The sequence below is a fragment of the Ornithodoros turicata genome, chromosome 1, assembly GCF_037126465.1.
Source record: "Ornithodoros turicata isolate Travis chromosome 1, ASM3712646v1, whole genome shotgun sequence".
NCBI classification, from domain to species: domain Eukaryota; kingdom Metazoa; phylum Arthropoda; class Arachnida; order Ixodida; family Argasidae; genus Ornithodoros; species Ornithodoros turicata.
Window position 1 is genome coordinate 118,255,288 of NC_088201.1, and position 20,992 is coordinate 118,276,279.

Sequence of the window (20,992 nt, forward strand, 5' to 3'; positions counted from 1 at the left end):
GGACGAATGCGGTAGCAGTGACTCATCGCGGTAGTTGCAGTGTTTTTGGAAAGGAGTTTCCCCCACTGGGCATTTCTTTGGCACACTTCTGTGATGTAATACGGTGGCGTCGTGTTTGTTACCTATCTCTTACCTACCTAGTTACCTATCTCTTACAAGCACCACCAGTCGTGAACTGAACTCTGCCAGTTCCATAGTGTAATGCCTCCAGTTTCAATTGGGAAATATCGCTCTTAACCCGATACAGACTTCTTTCCAATATACTTATACTACATCATATCTCTCCTTTTGTGCAGCGTCAAGCGATACCAGCAGTTGGGTACACTGACCTCAGACCCTGGATACAACATCAGCAATATTAACAATTTTCCATGTGAGTAAAGACAAGGAAAATGTCATTTCATACATGAGATTTCAGCTGTGAGGTCCTGCACGCAAATATCGCGGTTGATTTTACGGTGCTGCACATCCTGTGAATCCGGACGATTACCTGAACCTTCTTACAATTAGGAATCAATCATATCGGAACAGACGTTCGGTTCGTGACATGAAAAAGAAGAAAAAAAACGCTGAAGGTGTGATGTCAATTACAGTTATTGTGGCATCATGGTCGTCGTTGATCCTCGATACCAGAAAAACCTCTGGTTTTTAATAACGATTATTGTCTTCACGATTGTAGTTCCTATTGACAGCAATAGGTAGCCCTATCACTCGAGTGCGCAACAAGTACTACCCCTTAGAAATATGTCTGAACTAGTTTGCTGCACTATACACACCTTCACGGATACTGCTGAGCATTGCAATTGTAGAGCGTTTGAAGGGATAATTGGTTTTTCAAGCATCAATTAGCGGAATTGTGTCGCTATAGGTAGTGTATTGCGCTGCCGAATCACGGCTTCACTTTGCACTGGCTTGAGTGTTATGGTTTTTTGCTACAACTGGTACAATTATCGCCTTCACAAAACTTTGTAAACCACATGGACCACCACGTCCACTCCACTTTTGATGATGCATCGTTGAATTTAGTCTGAACAGATCAAATATTGAGCGTTCTTGTAGAAAGAATTTAAGCAATAGGTAGTTGTGCACATGTTAGGTGAATAGACGAGTTCAGAAAATCCCAGTGCTCTTTGCGCACGTGTTGCATCCTGGGTGCTTGCTGAGTGGGGGAACACAGAATAATCCTTCACGTTTCGTTTTCTCTGACATTGACACGTCGTGGGCAATGCACCGGTAGGAGAGAAATCGAAACAGCTAGGAGGCCACCCGTTTCTTCCGTATTAGTAAATTCCCACAGTTCAAAGCGGCTCTAAGCCCTCTGATATATTCTGAAGTCGTCTATTCTGTACAGTTCAGTTCTCTGTGGAACTTCTGCGTCCCTTTGTTTGAATTTTTACTCACTTTTATGCGTTAAGTGCAGCATATCTGGAAAGCATGCCACCCGAACAATGGAATGGTTTCGTACGACCTCAAGTGACGTGAATTAATAAAATAAAAAAAAAAGAAAGAAAAAGGAAAGGTTATCTGAAGTAACTCGTGCTGTACTTTAATTCTACAATCATATCAGTGTAACCGAATGACATTATCCAAATGATATCTTGAGCAATTGTTGATAGTTCACATATAGCGATCTATGGCCCTTTGTATGACGAGACCACTTCTGGGCAGGTTTTGCGCAAATGTTGTGTGGTCTGCAGAAGGGTTGTTTTTGAAAAAATCTGGGTCTCTAGATAGACCTTCTTTGTTTAGCAAGTTTGTTTCCTTTGTTAATAACTTGTAAAGTTGAGTTTACGATGTCCGTCATAAACACCTCCTTTCTACCTTGCAACTGTAGACCCAGGTGAGAGCTCTCCCTTGCGGGCCCTGTACTTCAAGTGCGGCAGTTGCGTCATTTGGAATCCCATCGCACCAGGCCGTGAGTACTCGTCGTGTTAGTTCTAATGTGTAGTTATGTAGGGCCATACACTTTTAAACAATAGAGATATCTTATCTGGCGGGGCAGATGTCGTCAGAGCTGGAAACGTGCAGGTTGACACGACAGCTCTTGTCCGAGGAAGATCCTTGGTCCTATATCCCACGTAGGAATCACGTCACAGGAAAACGCACAGCACTTGCAGATGAAGCTGAGCTAAATCCTCCTTAGTCGGACGAACTGAATACTAACTATTTTAATAAGGAATAGCAAGCCGTCCTTTCTGTCTGACTTTTCCTGTGAAAATAAATAGATCCCCCCGCCCCCACTGAAGCGCTTAAACCTGCATTTCCGTGACGGATTGCCTCTAGAACCCCCCGCCCCCCATGAACACTCGACTTAGCCCTTCCAATTATGGTCGTCAACTGTATCAAACAAAGGAAACATATCTGTTGGAGCGCGGGGAGGGAATCCGTCAACAGTTCAAGGAAAAGTCATCCCCGCATCATGTACATACTATCCTTGTCCCTTTGTTCTGCACCCCCCCCCCCGCTCCTCTCGGCCTGGCACGGGGCCCAGTTTGCCCAAATCGGTCTTGGGCCGATCCTGTCGTCACGTATGCCGCCTCGCGAACGAGGCTTTTCCCACACGCGCGCGATAGCGCCTTGCGTCTCATGCTCTTTGCTTCGTCCTGTACTTGGCTGCAACTGCACAGTTAAAAACCAGGCCGAAAAGGAGAAGCCTTAGAAGGAAAATCCCCAACCTTCGAATGTCTCAGACTCCGTTTTTAGGCACCACATTCCTCCCGACCCTAATCGCGCGTGCCATCTTTTGCCTTGGGAACATGACCTGCTTGTGCCCTTTGTTTTCGTGACCCTGAAGTCGGCTCTGGGGTCATAAACGTTATCTCATTCTTTCCTTGTATCGAGCTGGCGGCTAAAAAGTATTTCGTTGTAGCGGCATTTAACATACATTGATGTCTATTGGCCTTTGCCGGGGAATCTTAGTTGTAACGAGGTTTGACAGCCAGTCGACCTCTCGGATTTTTTTCGTTCCAATATATGATATGACACTCCTCGTATCATCTGTGTTTCTTTGGCAGTTTTTGTTAGCATTTATGTAGGTTCTCGTAGGGTGCTTGTAGGTCCGACTTCCGTCAAACAAACCACCATATGCAGTGCCCGGAAAGGTACGATTAAAATTAACTGATAACCGGCATGAGAAAAATCTCGTCAACTGTTGATCAGTTACTCATTGCAAATAAAAGCCGAGTAAAATGATGGAAAAATAATTTGTTAAGACATCTTGCCACAGATTTGACAGTTTTCCACTACACAATTTGAGCTGAGATGTTGCGTACAGGAACCTTGCTTAAATTGAATCACGGAAAGAAAACCCCGGTTTAAGCCGAAAACGCTCTCTACGAACAAGACAATTGCCGTGTTTCAGTAGGAAAGCATTAAATATTGTCCTACATCATAATAACACCGACTGCTGACACCTTGATTACTAAACTATAGATAGTTGGATCCAAAGAGAGTTGTGAACTCGCGCTCTTGGTAAGGATTTACGTTTTCAAAAGTTGCCTAAGTGGTTGAAAAAAGTAAGCCGTTTCAGAATTTGAACATTGACGTTCCTAAATTGGACATGCTACAGAAAAACTCAGAATTTTATTTACTTTTATCGATATCATACAGCTCCACCAGGTGGTACTGTGTAGGGGAGAGGGGGAACACATAGGAAGATACAAAGCTGTCACACTTGAGCAAGATGAAAAAGAAAAAAGAGTGGATAACTAAACGATTCACAAATGCAAGTACCAAAAATGATTACATAGGAAGAATATCACACAAAGGATTTGAAAGGTATCGCTAGAACAAGAGAGGACAAGGTCACATGGAAGACTGTTCCATAGAGGTCGTTTAAAATGATAAAGGTTAATTTTATTAGTATGGTCTTGGCGAATAGAAATAAAACTAGGTGGTAGTACGTAATTTCACGATCCCATCAATCAAGATAAATATCTCGGAGAAGCTTTCAACGGCCCTGCATTCTGCGCCCTTCTAGTGTGGTCCATCTCAGTTCTTTTTCTTTTTTCTTGCACAGCGTCACCCTTTATTTCATGATGTTACGTATGTGGTACATACCGTTTCCATCCCTATATATCTATGTGTAAGCGGCAGGGCCAAAGTTCGCAAACTGTGCCATATTCCTAATAACGTCATACGACACTGTGAAAGATACAGTCATTTGTGAAGCCAGGAATTCAAAGAAGACCAAGAAGTAGTACATGAGGCAGAATAATTTATATTTGACGTGGAAAACCTGTTTTTTTTTCTGTGTCTAAAGGGGCTATATAATTTTCTGTGTTCTTCTACATGTCTGTTGGAGTACATCAAACTCATTATTTCATTCCCCGGATCACCAGCAGCAATGGGGTAGAGTATCGCCCCTGGCGATGAAACTCCCCATTTATCACCTGGAAATTAAGTCGTTGTTGCTCTTTTGTTTTTGGCATTGTTCCTTCTGTTATTATCTGTCACTTTCCGGCACGTATGATGATACTCTATGCAGTTATGGGAGTAGCTCTTTGACGGAATTCCCCAGTCTTTCCGTGTTTTTTTACGTTTTGTGTAGCATTTTTCATGCGGAGTTGCAGTGAATGCGAACTGGTATTTTCCCGGATCACCCGCCATGGCTGCACTTTTTTCCCTTCTTCTTTTTCTTTACTCATTATTTCATTTCCCTTTTTTCCCTATAGTAAACTACAGTGGTCCATCCAATATATGACGGCGGGGTGGACCAATACCGAAAAAAAAAAAAAAAAACGCTTCGCGTTGCTGCTTTTTATCAGCAACGCCAAATGCGCACGAGTACACTTTCTTCTGCACACAGCTGTTCAGTGTGATTATAGTTTGATTATAGCTGCTGAGATAGTACCTAGTGTATTTACTTCACACAAGTAATACATGACTGCAAACAGCAGTGTCACAGGACGCTGATTACTTTAGTGGACCAGACAGAAAATTGCATGCACGCGCCACAGGCACGAAATCTTTTTGTCCATGACGTAGACCCCTGAAGCTGGGGAACAAAAATGGACGCACACGTACACAAATTTTTTGTCGTTCCCCGTGAGGCTTATCAACGCGCATGCACGTATAAGCCAATTGTAGTTCCTGGCGCTGAATTTGACCTCCGTGGTACCCCACACCCTGTTACGCGATGGTTTAAATTAGGTAAGTGTAAAAACTGATGACTCAATGTTGACTGATGACTGACTCAACTGATGACATATGTTACTATCAGTACTCTGTACATGTTACTCCCTGTACATGTTACTCTGTTTGTAATGCGCATCGAGAGGCCATAGGTAAATAGACTCTACCTCAGCAAAGTGTCCATACATGTAGAAGCCCATACGAAATACCATCAATCATTTTCGTTTCTTTTTCTTTTCATCATTTGGACTTTTTCATTTTCCTGTTGTAGAAAGAAAGGAAATTTCTGCTGTGCACGTCGCTGGTAAAACGTCTACCAACACGGCCCTTCCTATGGAGAACCTACTTTTTGGCTTGCTTTACAATTCTAGGAGATTGGCTGAACTTCAGGAAATGCGCTAGAGGCGGCAACTCAACAAAAGAGCGCACATAGAGACATCCATTACATATGTCGAATAAAATACTCATCTGGAGCAACGCATAATGTACTCATAGACGGCGAGAATTAACATGTTTGCACAAATGCGTACATGAATCAATATATTTAACAGCAGCGTACCGTGCACTAATGTCACTCAGACTGTCAAATATGAGCATTCTCCCTTGCCCCAGTCCGTGTTCTTCGTCAAGCGAACAATATTCAGTAGAACCAAGGTATAAGATGCAAGATAGCTGGCCTAAATTAGGTGTGTGCCGCGTTACCTCCAGTCTGAGGTGCAGACGGACTGGGCGTACAGAGATTGAACAGGGCAAGTCTTCGATCAGGGTAATATCGCCGACAATATGCATTCTGACATACGAGCGTTGCAACTCATTATCTCCTCCGTAGTCTCGTTCGCTCATTGGTTCGGGATTTTTACCGTGTTGAGGCTCGTCAAGCCACTAATAGATTGAATATATTGAAATACTTTTTCTGTTCTATTCCTTCCAGCGGGCACTTGCTACCTTGATGTGGTGAATCCCGAAAATGTGGAGCCGTGTTGCCTGGAGATGTACGACTATCTCTGTGGCCCAATCAAGGCCATCGGCTACGATAGATACAGGTGTGCTGAAGTCTACAGCGGAGTGAAGTAGAACCTACAAAGCTGCTGAAGAATCATTTTCTCAGAAATAAAATTGATGATATGCGAGAACCAAATATATGGATCTAAGCGAAATGCAGTTCATACGTTAAAGGGATCATGAAATGATAATATGTGACAAGCCTACGATCATTTTCAATTTCTTCCTCTGTACTAAAGCTGCTGCTGATGATGATGATTATGTTTTTTTTCCTGGCGCACGAGGACGAAGGCCATAACTGTACTAAAGCATTCACGCTGTGAAATATGGAGTCAAAAATCGTTCAAACAAGCGAAATTATTCTATATTAACCACGCTCGTGGACGGCGGCTGCCACGACTCGCCTGCCAGGCGAACTTGCCGTGACATCACACACAGGAGATGCTGCCGATTCGCGGACGCTCTTTTGAAAGCAAGCTTGCAAACTTCGCCAATTTTTTTTTTTAATTTCACCTGAAGCTAAGATCGGATGTAATCGTTGGCACAGAATACTAGAGGAAGTGTAATGTAGCCGTTGATCGTCAGCATGGTTACCGGGGCACGTTTTCCTCTGTGCGCTTCTTCGCCAGAAAGTGTCTCTGTCAATGGCCTTTTGGGAGCTGCTGCATACTGAACGATTCCTACACGCTGTGTGCGTCGCATAATTTCTTCCTCCATCACTTACAATTTGCGTATCGCCATATTTCTACTGATTTCGACGGAAGGTATACTACGTCGTTGTTGTCCAAACCTAAAGGATCCACCAACGTGTCCCGCGGGGTGTGTGCTCCAGGTCGTCTACAGTTTGCTGAGAGAACAAGACGTTGACGACGTAAGCCCGCTTCGAAGGGATGTATCCGGCGGTCATGCCCCGCTATTTTTGCGTGGCAACTGAACCCTCGGTGCACTCAATACGGTTAAAAGTTGATGTCTGTGTGATAGTGAGGAATCGTTAGAACCCTTTCCGGCCGAGTACTCGGAATTTGTGAAGGTCATTTCATGGTACTTTTAATACAACGTATACGAATGTTAAAGAAGTAAGAAACAACATAAGACACACGTTTTAGTGGAAATCAGCACACTTCGTGCTGTTTTCCTTTTTTTTTCAACTCCTTCCACCTCTCGCCATTTCCTTCTGGTTTTTCTTTGTGTGTGTGTGTTTGTCGCCGACCTTCCACGGCGGAATACGAGCACACCGTTTTCAAAAAAAGAACAAAAACAGAGAGAGAGTCCGCGAATTCTGGTCGTCTGTGCATTATGTTGAGGGGTTAGGTGTCTATGCTTAATTTACATCCGCAGACAACCAACACGGAAGCGAAGAACTGCTTGGAGTATGAAGTCAGCATCAACATGACGTCTGTCTTTCTTACTACCCATACTCAACACACTATCGTAAATTCGACGTAGAAAAGACGTTGGATACAAACAAAACGGATGTTTAATAGACGATGAAAGCGAACGTGAAACCATGATGTCAAATGTCCGTTCGGATAAATGTCCGTTAACGTATACGAAATGCAGTTTATATGTGAATACAACGTACCAGACTGTATGACATCAGAGCATAAAATAAACTCTACTTGACAACATTTCTCCAACGCTGCAATGACGATAAAAATTACACGTTCAATGTAATTTTACATTTATTTTAGTATTTCCCCTTAACACTTCCAATGTCTCTTTAGACTTCCCAAGTCTGGCATACAAAGAAGTTCGCAAGAAAGTGCGGAATAGAATCGTTTTATTACGCAAAGCACATATGGCATAGGGGGTGCCGAAGTGGCGGCCCGCGTGGCCCCCGAGCAAAAAAATAAAAATAAATAAAATGAAATCGTTCCTAGCTTCATGGACGGTCGTGGCGTTGTACTGGGCGTTGTCTGGGCTTTGTACTCGTGCAGCTTGTTTTGCATTGGTTACTGGTGGGAAAACTGTTGCCATTTATCTGTTACAGCTAATTACTGTCTAAGTAAGCGCCGACAGTGGCCGTTTGGTACATAACAGCGAAGACGACGAAAGTAACACAGAGACAGACAGGGAACGTCGAACGTTCAACTTTTAATCATAATCAACCTTTAATCATATGAGTAAAGGTAGAAAGTTCGACGTTCTCTGTCTGGGTCTTTGTGTTACTTTCGTCGTCTTCGCAGATGACTGTCCAAACCTGCCCCTGCGTAATAAAGTTGTTGTTGTTTCTGCCCCTGCGTGGCTGATTTTTACATGATTGATATTACCAAACTTCCTACCAAAATTTCTGAGCAAACCTATACATGGCTGATTTGTAATATTGACATTCAATGCCGCCAGAAACGGACGGGTTCAGCAGGCTTCGTGATCTTCCGAGTGAATCCGAGCAAATATTGTTCGTATTAGGGATACTTCAAACGGGGCTGTTTTGGTAGCCGTTCTCTGCAGCTGTGGACAACGTTCCTGATGAGTGATGACTTACAAATAGAACTGATTGACCTGCAGTGCGACGTACCGATATAGAACAAATTCGATGACGTTGGTGCGGCTTCGTTTTATTCTTACGCTGGACGAAAGTATCCGAAGATACGTATGTTGTCGCAGAAAAACCTGTCCATGTTGAAAAAAAAAAAAAAAAGAAACAGAGTCGCAGAGAAACCTGTCCTGTCCATATTATTAAACAGTCGTTTAATAATAATGATAATAATCCATGGCTTTACGTCGCAAGACAGCTGTATGAACACAGGTCTGCGAGCAGGTGTTTTCTGTGGTGAACCTCAATAGCGTCTGAGCGTACCACTTCTGGCATGCCGAGCGAACATAGGTCTGAGCTCTGCAATCAAGTCCGATGATATGGTCGTCCTGAGGTGTGCGACCTCGAAAAACTTAGAGAAGTAGTCTACGACTACAACGTAATTCTGTCGATTCTCGTGGAATGTATCCATGCCAATCACCTGCCACAGCCGTTCCCGTAGGCCGCTTGAAGCAAGGGTTCTGTTGCGGGCTTTCTGTGCACCTGGCAGGTGGGCACCTCTTGATGAAGTCATGAAGGTACTGACTAATGCAGGGTCACCATGCAGCTTCCCTAGCTCTTGCCCGGCACCTCGTAATACCTTGATGGCCGGTGTGCAGATGTGTCATCACCTCGTGACGAAGTGCTGTCGGAATGACCAGCCGAGTTCCCCTCAGCAGGAGGCCGTCGATCAGTGCCAGTTCATCAGCCACAGTGACATATTTTCGGCACTCTTCGGCGAGGATGCTTACTGGCGGCCACTGCGTACTCCAGTATTCCATCAGGAGGCTGAGTGTTCGTCTTATACGTGTCAGCATGTCGGACGAAGCAGGCAGTAGACTGAGAGCGAGAGTCTCGTATTCTTTGATTTCATGTGCGAGAGTAAAGTCCTCGGCCCAGTTGCTCGTCAAGTGGTTTCTGGAGAGTACATTGGCTGTGAAAAGCTGCTTCCCCGGTACGTGCCTGATGGTGAAATCGTACTCCAACGCACGGAGCCGCAAGCGTTGGAGTCGAGGAGTCAGCTCGTCCAACCTCTTGGTCAAGAAGATCGGCACCAGCGGCTTGTGGTCCGTCTCGACGTGAAACTGCAGCCCCAAGACGTATATGCGAAATTTGTCGCATGCCCAGGCAATTGCAAGTGCTTCTTTTTCCACTTGGGCGTAGCCCTGTTCTGTCTCGCTCAGTGCCCGTGATGCATACGCGACTGGGCACCGATGTCCGTCCGTTTCTTCCTGTAGCAGGACTGCGCCGAGACCATAGGACGACGCGTCGACAGATAGCGTGATAGGCCGTTCGGGCGAGTAAAAGGCGGGGACCGGCGTTCCTGTGAGGTCATCCTTAAAGTGCAGCTCCGCTGCTGTTCCGAAAGTATGAAGACGTTGTGATATTCAGAACCGTGGTCCCAACTTCATTCATAAACGCACATTACTTTCCAAATTGCCATACTCCTTCGTGAGAAATTTGAGAAAAACTACCGGGCGGCGGTTCCACTTGTGACGTCATACTTGGAACTGCGCGGATTGGATAGCCACACCTAGCCAGCTCTGCCTGGCAACCAGTTTGTGTTTACACTCCGTCATGGCCGCTGTATCGTGCTGAAATAGCTGTCACGAGCTATCGGGGACCACCGCACCGTTTTATCATGTTCCTTATAAGGAATACTTCGTCTTCAAGCACGTTCTCGTTCTCAATAGCTTTGGTGGTGCTTTCTGCACGCGCAGCAAGTCCGCGAATAGTGCGCTGCCAAAGCTATTGAGAATGCGTAAGTGTACGTCACACGTTAGGTGTTAGGTCTTGTTGGTAGCATGAAGCACAGTGCGGGCACAGAATGTCCGCTCACGACGGCCGTCGTTGCACAACGAGGCCATCCTGTAAGGCTTGTTAAAGAAGACCGGCAAAACTATCTTTGAGGCTATTAACGACAGCAATTATCACGGAACACACCCAAAACATTCACCTTCGCCCATAGATCTCCGCCATCGCATCGACGATTTGGCGTTAGCCAAGCCACGAGCGCGGCTAAGCCAGGAAGAAGCCGGGATTGGTCAGGGTTTGCCGACCACAGGACCGCCGTGCCAGGGAACTACAAACAAATGGGTGAATTTTTTTCACATGTATGCTCCCCGTGCGGAAACGAACGCACAGCCCAAGCATGGCTCCATTCTGTCGCAGTCGAAAATCGGCGGAGCTGAGCTTTAATGCTCTCAAACGCTTGTTGTTGCCGAGGGCTCCACAGCCACGCCGCGTCCTGCGACAGCAGGTCGCGTAATGGCTGGCTCTTTTCCGCTAGCCCAGGTAGGAACTTCATGAGGTGGTTCACCGTGCCGAACTCCGCTACATTTCTCGGCGGTGGGAGACGACGGACTGCCTTTGTTTTCGCCGGGTCCGCGGATACACCCTCGGCATCCAGCATGTGGACAAGGAACCCTGTCCTAGTTTTTCGAAACTGACACTTTTGTGGGTTGAGTGTCACACCCGCTTTGGCTAGCGTCCTCAGCACGGCTTCCAGGCGCCGATCGTGTTCGGCTTCGTCTTATGACAGGACGTGCCTTCCAAGCATTCCAAGTTACGCAGCATTTCCCTCTGGAAAAATTCGGGAGCTGTGGAGATCCCGAACGGCAGCCGCGGAAACCGGTATCGCCCGAACGCCGTGTTGAACGTGGTCATCTCGGAGCTGGCGGGGGAAAGAGGCATCCGCCAGTACCCTGCGTTTGCATCAAGCTTGCTGAAGAGCTTGGCGCAGCTGATATGCCATAAATTCTCCTCCACCGTTGGCGTGGTCAGCCTCTCGCGCATGACTTGTTTGTTAAGTTCTGCGTAGTCTACGCAGATACGTAGCTTCCCATCCTTCTTCTTACCTACGACATCCGCGTGCACTAAGCTGTAGGGTGGTCGACTTGGTGGATGACTCCGAGACCCTCCATCCGCTTTAATTCTGCCTGCACGCTGGGCAGCAGAGGAATGGGTACCCGTCTGGGATAATTCACTGCGTGTAGCGTTACACCTTGACACGTTACAGCTTGATTTCGTACGCCGTATTCTTATGGCCTAACGGTCCGAACAACTTCCTGTACTTCCGCGCAATGGGGTCGCTTGTAGAGCTTTCTTCCACTGCGAGGATTTGCGGGAGCATGTTGAGTGATTGGATGGCCGGACGTCCGAGAAGCGCATGCCGTAGGTTTCGGATTACAAAAACGTCCTGACGGGTTGCCCGTCCATTACATGTTATGTCGGCTTTAAGCTGTCCCAATGTGTCAATCTTCGACCTCCCCGGTCCGTAGAGCACCTTAGTAGGCCGTATCACGGATGACAGAACATTGGGCGGCAGAGCTGATGCCGGTATAGCTGTCACATCCCCGCTTGTATCCACTTTAAGTCGGACGTCGGTGTCCTGGACCCGAGCTGTGATAAACCAGGGATCGGTGGTGGGCGATGTGTTACTGATCGTGCCTAGGAAGACTTCCTCCAAGACGGTCTTCGGAGTTGGTACCCGAGAGGGACCAGGACACTGCGCGGCTGTTTCCCTGACTCGTTGGCCTTGCGCGACAGAGAGACCGTTGCGAAATGTCCAAGCTTCCGGCAAAGGATGCACTGCTTTCCTTGTGCCGGATACTGTGCTCTTTCGTGTGGCTGCGCTGACCCACACCACCGGCAGGCGCTCCGTTGCTGAACGCTTTGCCCAGTTGAGTGACGAGTGGTCGGTCGGCGAGTCAGTCGAGAGTTCTTGGTTCGTTTGCAGGGGTGTTGAGTTACGGCGTCAAGCGCAGGCGCGGCTGTCGAGGAAAAGAGATCGTTTCCCCGAAAAACAGGCTGCTTGCCCTTCACTGTTTCCGACAGGCGAGCCGTGTTGGCTGCTTTCTCCAAAGTCAGATTAGCGTCCAACTGAAGCTTCTCGCTCAAATTCTTGTCTCGGAGTCCGACGACTAACCGGTCGCGGATAAGTTCGTCCTTCAGGGACCCGAAGTCGCAGCTCTCTGCCAGACGATGTAGAACCGTCACGAATTTCTCGACGGCCTCATGTTCTAGCTGGCTGCGCTGGTTGAAGCGCGCGCGTTCGAAAATGACGTTGCGAATCGGAATGAAGCGCTTCTGGAAACGTGCCTTCAGCTTATTGTAGTCCTTCGCTTCCTCATCGTCGAGTCGTAGAGAGACCAGGACGTCCTCCGCTTCGCTTTCCATGGCATACAGAAACGTACTGATATGCGTGTCGTCATCCTGCTTCTGGAGGCCCGGTATGACGCGGTACAGCTTCCACCTCACAATCCACCGTTTCCAACTTTCGGGATGGTGGAAGTCCAACCGCTCGGGGAGTTCGATCGCGAAGGGTTTGAAGGAGGAGGAAGTGTGCAGTACCGTCGACGTGGCAGAAGTCCCCGGAGGAGGGTCGTCGTTCGACATGGGTATGCAGAAGCGCTACGCCAGCCAGTCGCGGCAGTATTGTAGGCTGAGACGTGGGATCAGTAGCCAGTGACCGCTGCCACCATGTCGTGGTCCGGCTGGTACTGATCAGAGGCCAGAAGTGAAGGAGACGACCTGCCCGTAGAACGGCAGAACATTTAATGACGCTGTCAGCATTCACCAGCTCGCGCTAGTCATTGACAACGAGTATCGTTGTCGCCGTCTGTTGTGCATATAGGACACGTGTGGTTTAAGGAGGTCGGGTTAAAGTGTGTAGAAACATTTATTTAAGTGTGATGGGTATCGCTTTGTGGCCGTTGAAATGATTGCCGATATGAGTGGTGTCTTGAACGAAGAGGTTGTTCTCGAACACCAGTGTAGACAATTCTCCCTCGATTGTCTAGCTCAAAAGACACGACTGCTCGGGAGCATCTTCATTTCTCGACTGGAACTCCTCTTTCGAGGATGTACATGATACCTGATATTGGTTTACATAAACCGTTTGGTGTTCAGGGACTCTTCTGAGTCACGCGGCGGACTGGCGCCGTCTTTTCTTTTGTTTTCCTTCGTGCTAAAGTGCGGGAGTTCGCACGTTTACAGTAGGTATATGGATGAGCCACTGCACACCGGGTTTTATTACCCCAATCGGGTGATGTTGTAGTCGAAAGAGAACTGCTTTCCCATAGATATGAAAAGGCCATAACCATCCCCGGTACAAGCGGATTCGACAACTTTGAACCAATAGCAAGCTCAAGTGTCCGCGTGGGACATACGGGCTTTACAGAAGGCAAGTTTGTATATTGCGGGATGTCTAGCAAGTTTGTAGTACTGTCTTAAAGTTGTAACTGATCACATTCTGAGCTTTTAAGTGCAATATAAATAGAAGAAAACGCAGTGTGACCGTGTTCCTTCCCTTGAGCGTACCCAAGAGTCACAGCACGGGCGCCGTCAGCACGCGCACTGCGTGCAATGTAAAAATTAATTTCTCGCGTTTCAAAAATATAACCCTCGAGATTTTTCTATATGTTTCAGAAGAAGTGTTGTATAACCGTCTGCACTGTCGCAAATTTTCTGCCTCGGCCTCCACAGCGCGATTTTTTTAAGTGAATGTAGACATTTTTGGCAGTTGCGTGTCAGTCTTGCAGTTGCGTCTGAGTTGCGACGTCAATTTTTCGTACGTAGCTTGGCACATGGATTGACTGCCATGTCTTTTTTTGTTTTTTTTTGTGACGATCAACCTAAAGACAAACGCTCAGCACTCCAATGTAATATCACGCTTTTTTCGCCATATTCGCGTCTCAGAAAGCCTATCGTAATTACAAGCAATGTGAATTTGCGTGCCTAGGTTGTATGAACCTGTTCTTTACACAGTGTTCACAGTTGAGAGAATGCTTCTGATTTTCGTGGAAGCTTCACAAAAAAAAATCATATGTAAAATAGGACTTCAGAATTTCGGCACGGTGCTATCTATATACGTAGTAAAGAGTCCACACAATTGTTTTCATGAAGATCTGAGGGGGTCGAGCGACGCCCTTGGGACGTTTACTTTAAGCTATTATTTCTGTATTCCGCACAACATTCCAGTGCACCTAAGTGGAAGCGCTTTCGTCGGTCGCCAACGGATTAGTCAGTATGTTATGAAATGTCGGACTCTTCAGATGTGGGCCGTGGCTCACAAGAAGTTGGCTTCTTTCGGGTGTCATTTTGAAGATTTTATCCGTGTCTAAGGTATGTAGTCGATGTCTCAAGCATTCCCATTCTATCTACGCTGTTTCCTATGTTTTCACCCCTGCTTATTGTAGGCATTCTGACCGTTGGTAGGAGGAGAGCACCCTCGCTATGTGCAGCGGTGTGTAATATATGTTGACGGCCACTGACACTGACCTGCTGTTCCAGTATCTTTTGAAATGGCATTTCTTGAAGGTTATGCTCGTACGACGCGGCTGGCATAGGGGCGTCGGCGTTTGTCAGCAGGTCAAAACGGAATCTCACCGAAGGTGGATGTCGTTAACTTTCACGCAAGAAAGGCAAGCTGGGCGGGGCATCATGAATCACTTACGAAACACAGAAGAGCATGATCGCCGTGAAGCTCAGTGCTTCAAGAATTTTTTTTTTAGTTGGCACCATTGGGACGTTGGCGATACATCCCTATGAATTTACTCATTGTGGATTGATGTTGTGCGTGTTGATGATGGACAGTATGCCAAGCATGAAGTGTCGAATCACGTTTCTACCGTTGTTGTTTACTATGGCTTGCAAGCGATTTTCAACTGCTTGGTGGATATTCACACTCATGCAAAACATCTGAAATAACCTGCACCTTCATATCTGCCACTTGTAATATTGTTACATCTACTGTATACTGTTATATATGTAAGACTAAATGTTCACGCAGAAACGGCATCCAGTGTAATTCCTTTTTTACAGCTAAAGCATGCTTTCTGCTCATTTGATTCAGCGGAATCGAATATTACTGCACATTCAAAAGGTGCATCGAAAGTGAGAATTTCAAGGTGACTTTAACGGGAAAATTCTTTTGGGCACATTGGGCCAATGTGACACTAAACGAGCCTCCAACAGGTGTGATTGAGCGTGGTTCCACTTCGTTCCCATTAACATTTACAGTTATTTCTCATTGAAACGCACTAAATTCCCGTTGTTTTCAATATGGTATTTGTCCAAAATATTCGATTGGGAATGGGAAATTTTGGTCACTTTCAATCAGAATTGTGAATCCACTTAATCCGAATGAGAGCTCTGGGTGATTTTGAATTGGACTATTTCCAGCAGGGCACCTTATGTAAATAACAAATATAATCGATGTTACTCACCAGTATAATTAGCTCGTATCCTGCCTGCTAGCGACGCAATTGTAGCCTCATGTCCCTTGTCGCCTTATGAACGGCTACCGATTTCATTGTTCCTCCGTGTTTTTCAATCTCTGGAACTCACCCGGCCAAGTTGAAGTTCCGCCGTCGAAGCACAGTGAGAAAAACGACACAGACATGATACAGGCATATCAAAGCTAGAGAATCGTCCCATTTACCTAGCATTCTTCCCTGTATTTTAATTAGTTAGTAGTAATTAGTTAGAATTAGAATTAGTATTCTTCCCATACTTTTCCTGTTCGGATTAGAGGGTGAATAATTCCAAGCTCTGTGCTCAAAGAGAAAACCTCCGACACTTTCCGGGAGTCGCTGAGAGGGTGCCGTTCAGGCCTGAAAGAACATGTAAGATGAAAACCACTGTGAGTCGACTACAAATTAAAAGTAGCACACGCAAGACAATATGCCTACAAGCATAGCCAGGTTCGTTTTCATTTCTATTAACTCGATGGGCCGATACGACTGGTAGAAGAATAGAATATCAATTAACGAACTCTAATAAACAAAGACACCACGGCCGTTTACTGTTGCCGCATGTGGTGTATCCGTCGAGGGATGCCCACTTAAAGCTTCACAAACTTTAATCTGTGCTGGAGCTGTAAATTACCGCACTCCTCTAAGACATCGGACGCCGTGATATTCTTCAGCTCCAACCTTCAGCGGCATTTGGATTAGTGATGGGTCGTTCGCGATTGATTCGTTCGCAACGAACGAATCATGAGTGTGAACCGTGAAAACCGGTTCTTTGGTCACGCAAATTCTCGATCATGGTTCTTTTTTGGTTGCCTTCATGGTTTATGGGAAACAGCGAGACTCACTGCGACCTGTTAGTAAGAATCCTAAGCCAGCCACGAACGAGCGAAGAACCAATAAGCGGCCTAAATTTAGGGTACCAGCTACTTCATTGTATGCAGCGGTGCCCTTGCACCTACTTTTACAGCTTCTCAATATTGTGCTGAAATATGAAATGGTTATGAAACTTGAATCCTGTGCGGCATTACGTTGCGGGTTGGAGTTCTGCAGCGTTGTTTCTCCCTCGCGTTCAAGTGAAAGGGCAAAAAGAACACTCCAAGACTTAACATCACATAGCCACTATTTCGGGGCCATGTCCTCGCGCTAAAGGGTCTCGCGCGTGCTTTTGAAAACATGATTAAAAGCGCTAAAACGCCAGTGCCGGGGACCTAAAAAGACAGACATTGCACTGTTTGGGCACTGGGGTTTTAGCGCTTTTAATCATGGTTAACCGAAGTGCCCAATTTTTAACGGCCTCAGCGGCAACAGGGAAACTGATGTTGCATTTACACCGAGCTTCTAGCTCCAGTAATTAAACGAAACCTAATTAATACATCGACTTCGGATGAAGAACATATTGTCATCCCTTATAACTGCGAGAAAATGATTTCTCCAACAATAAAAAATCAGTCCATGGACACGCTATATGCACTTGTGCCTGTTATAAACTAATCAGTGGTTGTTGAGAATGTACTGCTATTTGTCTTCTATGTGAAGTTTGGCCCACATTTTCTTTTTGTTCAGCTATGCCAGTGTGGGCTCCTACCCCAGACTAGCAATTCCTCCTCTTTGTCCTTCATGCGTTCACCTACATGTTACATTACAAGGAAGCTAACTGGTACTACCAGACCCAAACTGGTGACTTAACATTAACACAATCACATAGCAGCGTGAATAACAACCACATTTACTGGCTTATCTTGTGAGGTTGATGGCGATAGAAGGTGGCATATTTCTTTCCTCGCCAGTTGCTTTATTGTTTTGTTTCAGCTAAAAGCAGAAGCCATACACTGAGTAACAGGGAAAATAGCCGTAATAAGGGCGCGGACGTAGCGTAGAAAAACAGAAAATTCAATAGCTAACCTTTGCCTCCACAAGCATGACTTTGGCATAAATGCTATGTAGCACTTTTTGATTTGATCCCATCCCGTCATAAAGGGGACTATGACGGTGTTCGCAGTACCATTTAAAAGGTTGGCACCTATTGGGCTTGATTGCTGCCCCCTATTGAGTGCAGATATTCTGATGCCTGCACGGCTGTAAGCTGTTCTTCCGGGTGAAAGAAAGCTTGAAGACTATGCATGCATTGTGGCTCACTGCCGAAGACATACGGTTCGAGAAGAAATTACTGTACATAAAGCACAGTGATGCATGCTCCACCCAGGCCACAAGGAGGTATTATTATTTTGAGCCAATACCTTCTATTCGTGCAGCAAAAACACCTATTTCCACTGAAAGAAAGACAGTGTTTTATTTTGTTTTTTTGTTTTTTCTGTTGTAGGAGAAGGGCACACGATATCATAATAAATGGTTTCCAAAAGCTGTTATGTCGCATTCTGACGTAATCTCAGCCAATATGGCATGCTGATGCAGTAAGATCTACAGAAAACATTTGCACAGAGTAGGACGGAAATGCGGTGATGATAGTTTTTCCTGTTCAAGAAAACATGTGCCAGCAGATTTTGAACATGCTATAGGAGAGGGCCTGTCCAAATGATGTGATTTATTCCCTTTCCAGACGACTTCAGGTATGCGAAAACAATCATAAATGTTGACGAAGCTGTTATGAAGCAGCGAGTGCAACAAATCTGTAGAACTGGGCAGAACAGTAGAATGCAAAATTTGTTCAAAGTGTGATATATCACCATACAGATGGGATGTGGATGAGCTGACGAAACTTTTTTGTTGCGTAAGACAAATACACCTGTAGGTTCTCAAAATGGAAAAGCAGAGTGTCGAGTTTCACAGGAGACAACGACAAAGGCATAATTTTTTTTTACCGACGAACAAGCTGCAGCACAGTACGGTGGTGGTGTTGCAAAGAAAAATACACCAGTAGATTTTCAATATGTTATAGAGAGGAGCTGTTATACAAATAGGGCATGATTTCTTTTACTTTCTAGACGACCTATATGTGAAAATACTATCTAAAAAAAAACGTGTCATTTTTTGCAAGTGGTTAATATTCTCGAACGCTTGGTTAAACAATAAATATAGATCAGCTTGATATATTTATATGGAGGTAATCTCCATACAGCAGAGTACAAGCATAAATAATCTGGGGCTCCTCGAAGAATGCTAATGTGCATTGAAATTTCTTGTAAACGTGGCCCAAAATGTACTCCGTTCTTGATTTCCCACCACGTCAACAGATTTAGGTAGACCCACGCTTCCCATCTAACACCAGGCAAGGACAGCGCAGTAGTGACGTATATGTAGATGTCAGAAAGAACCTCCTAACGGACAACTTTTCCATGTTTCGGCACTGTTTAACGCGCCCCCATTGTTCAAGAAAACGAAATGATGAGAAAAAAGTTTACATTCTATATACACATCCTCCAAAAAATGCATATAATTTTTCAGTGAGATTTAAGAGAGTCAAGCTACACCTCCGGCTGGTTTTTGCTGGAATGGCCGAGACTGCCAGGCAAATGTATGTCACCTTTGAAAAGATGAAGGAAAAAATTATTTTAAAATGCCTCACTATGCGTATTCTGTGACCAGCTTCCTTAATTTACTATTTTTCATGGCTTACATCTGTGAGTTCTTTATTATCCTAAAGTGGTTTTATTGCCAAAATCCACGGGAATGACCGTCGTCACATTAACAAGTTTCAACTGTATACCAAGTAATAGCAGGCACATGGGCTTACTTTTTCTGCAACCATGATGTGAGTTACATATTGAATTGCAGGCTTCAGTGAAAAATCGTAACTGCTAGTGACGTAACATTTGATGCCAGTGTCTTTCACCCCACCCTATGTTATACCATCAGCAGTTACCATTAAAATCAATGAGTTTGCATCGATGCACTTATGAAGGTTAATTTCATGTGTGCCGATGAACCTACTGCAATGTTAATTAAATATATAGTTCGTGGCTGTGGAAGAAGCTCATATTCAGTATGCCATGTGAGCTAGGGGAGCACCCTTTAGCTAGGTGTGCAATGCTCGGTAATTTGGCTAATAGTTTTGAGTATTTCAGGCTTTTAACAAAGAAGTAGCTGATAATCACACAGGAGTGATAATTTGAGCTCTAAGCTTCTCAGAAAGGCGAGGAGTGTAGAGTAGATTGCCTACTAATCATAAAGCATAAAATTAGTTAACAGCACCTCAATCAACAGCCCGACATAATTTATGTAGGCGTAGGTACATATACCATAACGGCTGACCTGCTGCATATGCCTTCCCTCTGGGAATATACTACGACCATGAAGAGTCCCTGCTTCAAGTCAGATCCTATAGGGTGAGGACCACAACAAGGTAAGTTATTTTCCCAGCATCTAGGGGCAGTCCACACTCAGCCACCATCCCGAAGTTGTCTCTCAGTTAAACAGCTCTAAATAGTTATGTATGATTCTCTAGATTTCTCGGCCCTTCAGGACGACCTTGACAAAATTTCGCAGTGGTGTACAACATGACAATTACCGATTAACATAGACGAAAGCAAGGTCCTGTCGTTCGGACGCTGCAAAACGATGGAGCACAGTTATCGACTTGGACCTATAGTGCACTGCAACGCGTCTCCTCTATAATAAATTCCTAAATATCTTGGCGTGTGCCTTTCTCACGACATCTCTTGGGCCAGACACATTTCCCACGCCGTCTCAACTGTTAACCGTTCCCTGGGGTTTGTACGCCGTAATTTACGTCATAGTTCTAGCGCCGTTAAGAAACTTACATATACTTCGCTTGTACGTCCAAAACTTCAATATGCATCTCCTATGTGTGACCCTTACCAAATCACCTACACAGAAGCGTTAGAAGCTGTCCAGAACGGTCCGGTACATTTGTAATAATTTCAGTCCCGAGTCCAGCATCACGAGTATCAAAGCCCAGCTCTGCTTTCCTTCGCTTGAGGTACGTCGTACCACCGCTGCATTATAACTTTTTCATAGTATCTTTCATAACAATTCCATTAATTCAGACATGCTTACCAGGGCTACATTTATCTCCCAGAGGGTTGACCACCTGTACAAGGTGGGCTTGGTCCACTGTCACCGTAACTACTCCCTTCATTCTTGCATTCTTCGCACAGCCCAACTTTGG

The 20,992-nt window shown here is 45.4% G+C and overlaps 1 protein-coding gene across 1 annotated transcript; it reads right to left on the reverse strand.

Moving 5' to 3' along the window:
* Positions 1 to 8,915: 8,915 nt before the first annotated feature.
* LOC135384188 (uncharacterized) lies at positions 8,916 to 13,048 on the reverse strand. The gene is made up of 5 exons (XM_064613412.1): positions 12,469 to 13,048; positions 11,704 to 12,373; positions 11,200 to 11,636; positions 9,252 to 10,007; positions 8,916 to 9,154 (listed from the first exon to the last, which is right to left on the reverse strand). The coding sequence occupies exons 1-5, from the start codon at positions 13,046 to 13,048 to the stop codon at positions 8,916 to 8,918; spliced, it is 2,682 nt and encodes an 893-aa protein (XP_064469482.1).
* Between the last annotated feature and the right edge of the window lie 7,944 nt (positions 13,049 to 20,992).

What these genes read in the sequence shown, in the direction of transcription:
- LOC135384188 (XM_064613412.1), bottom strand. Translation starts at nt 13,048, where the DNA reads ATGTCGAACGACGACCCTCCTCCGGGGACTTCTGCCACGTCGACGGTA. An exon ending in TAACTTGGAATGCTTGGAAG is followed by an intron (nt 10,008 to 11,199) that starts GCACGTCCTGTC and finishes CTTTCGGAACAG; the next exon opens with CAGCGGAGCTGCACTTTAAG. An exon ending in TCTGCACACCGGCCATCAAG is followed by an intron (nt 9,155 to 9,251) that starts GTATTACGAGGT and finishes CCCACCTGCCAG; the next exon opens with GTGCACAGAAAGCCCGCAAC.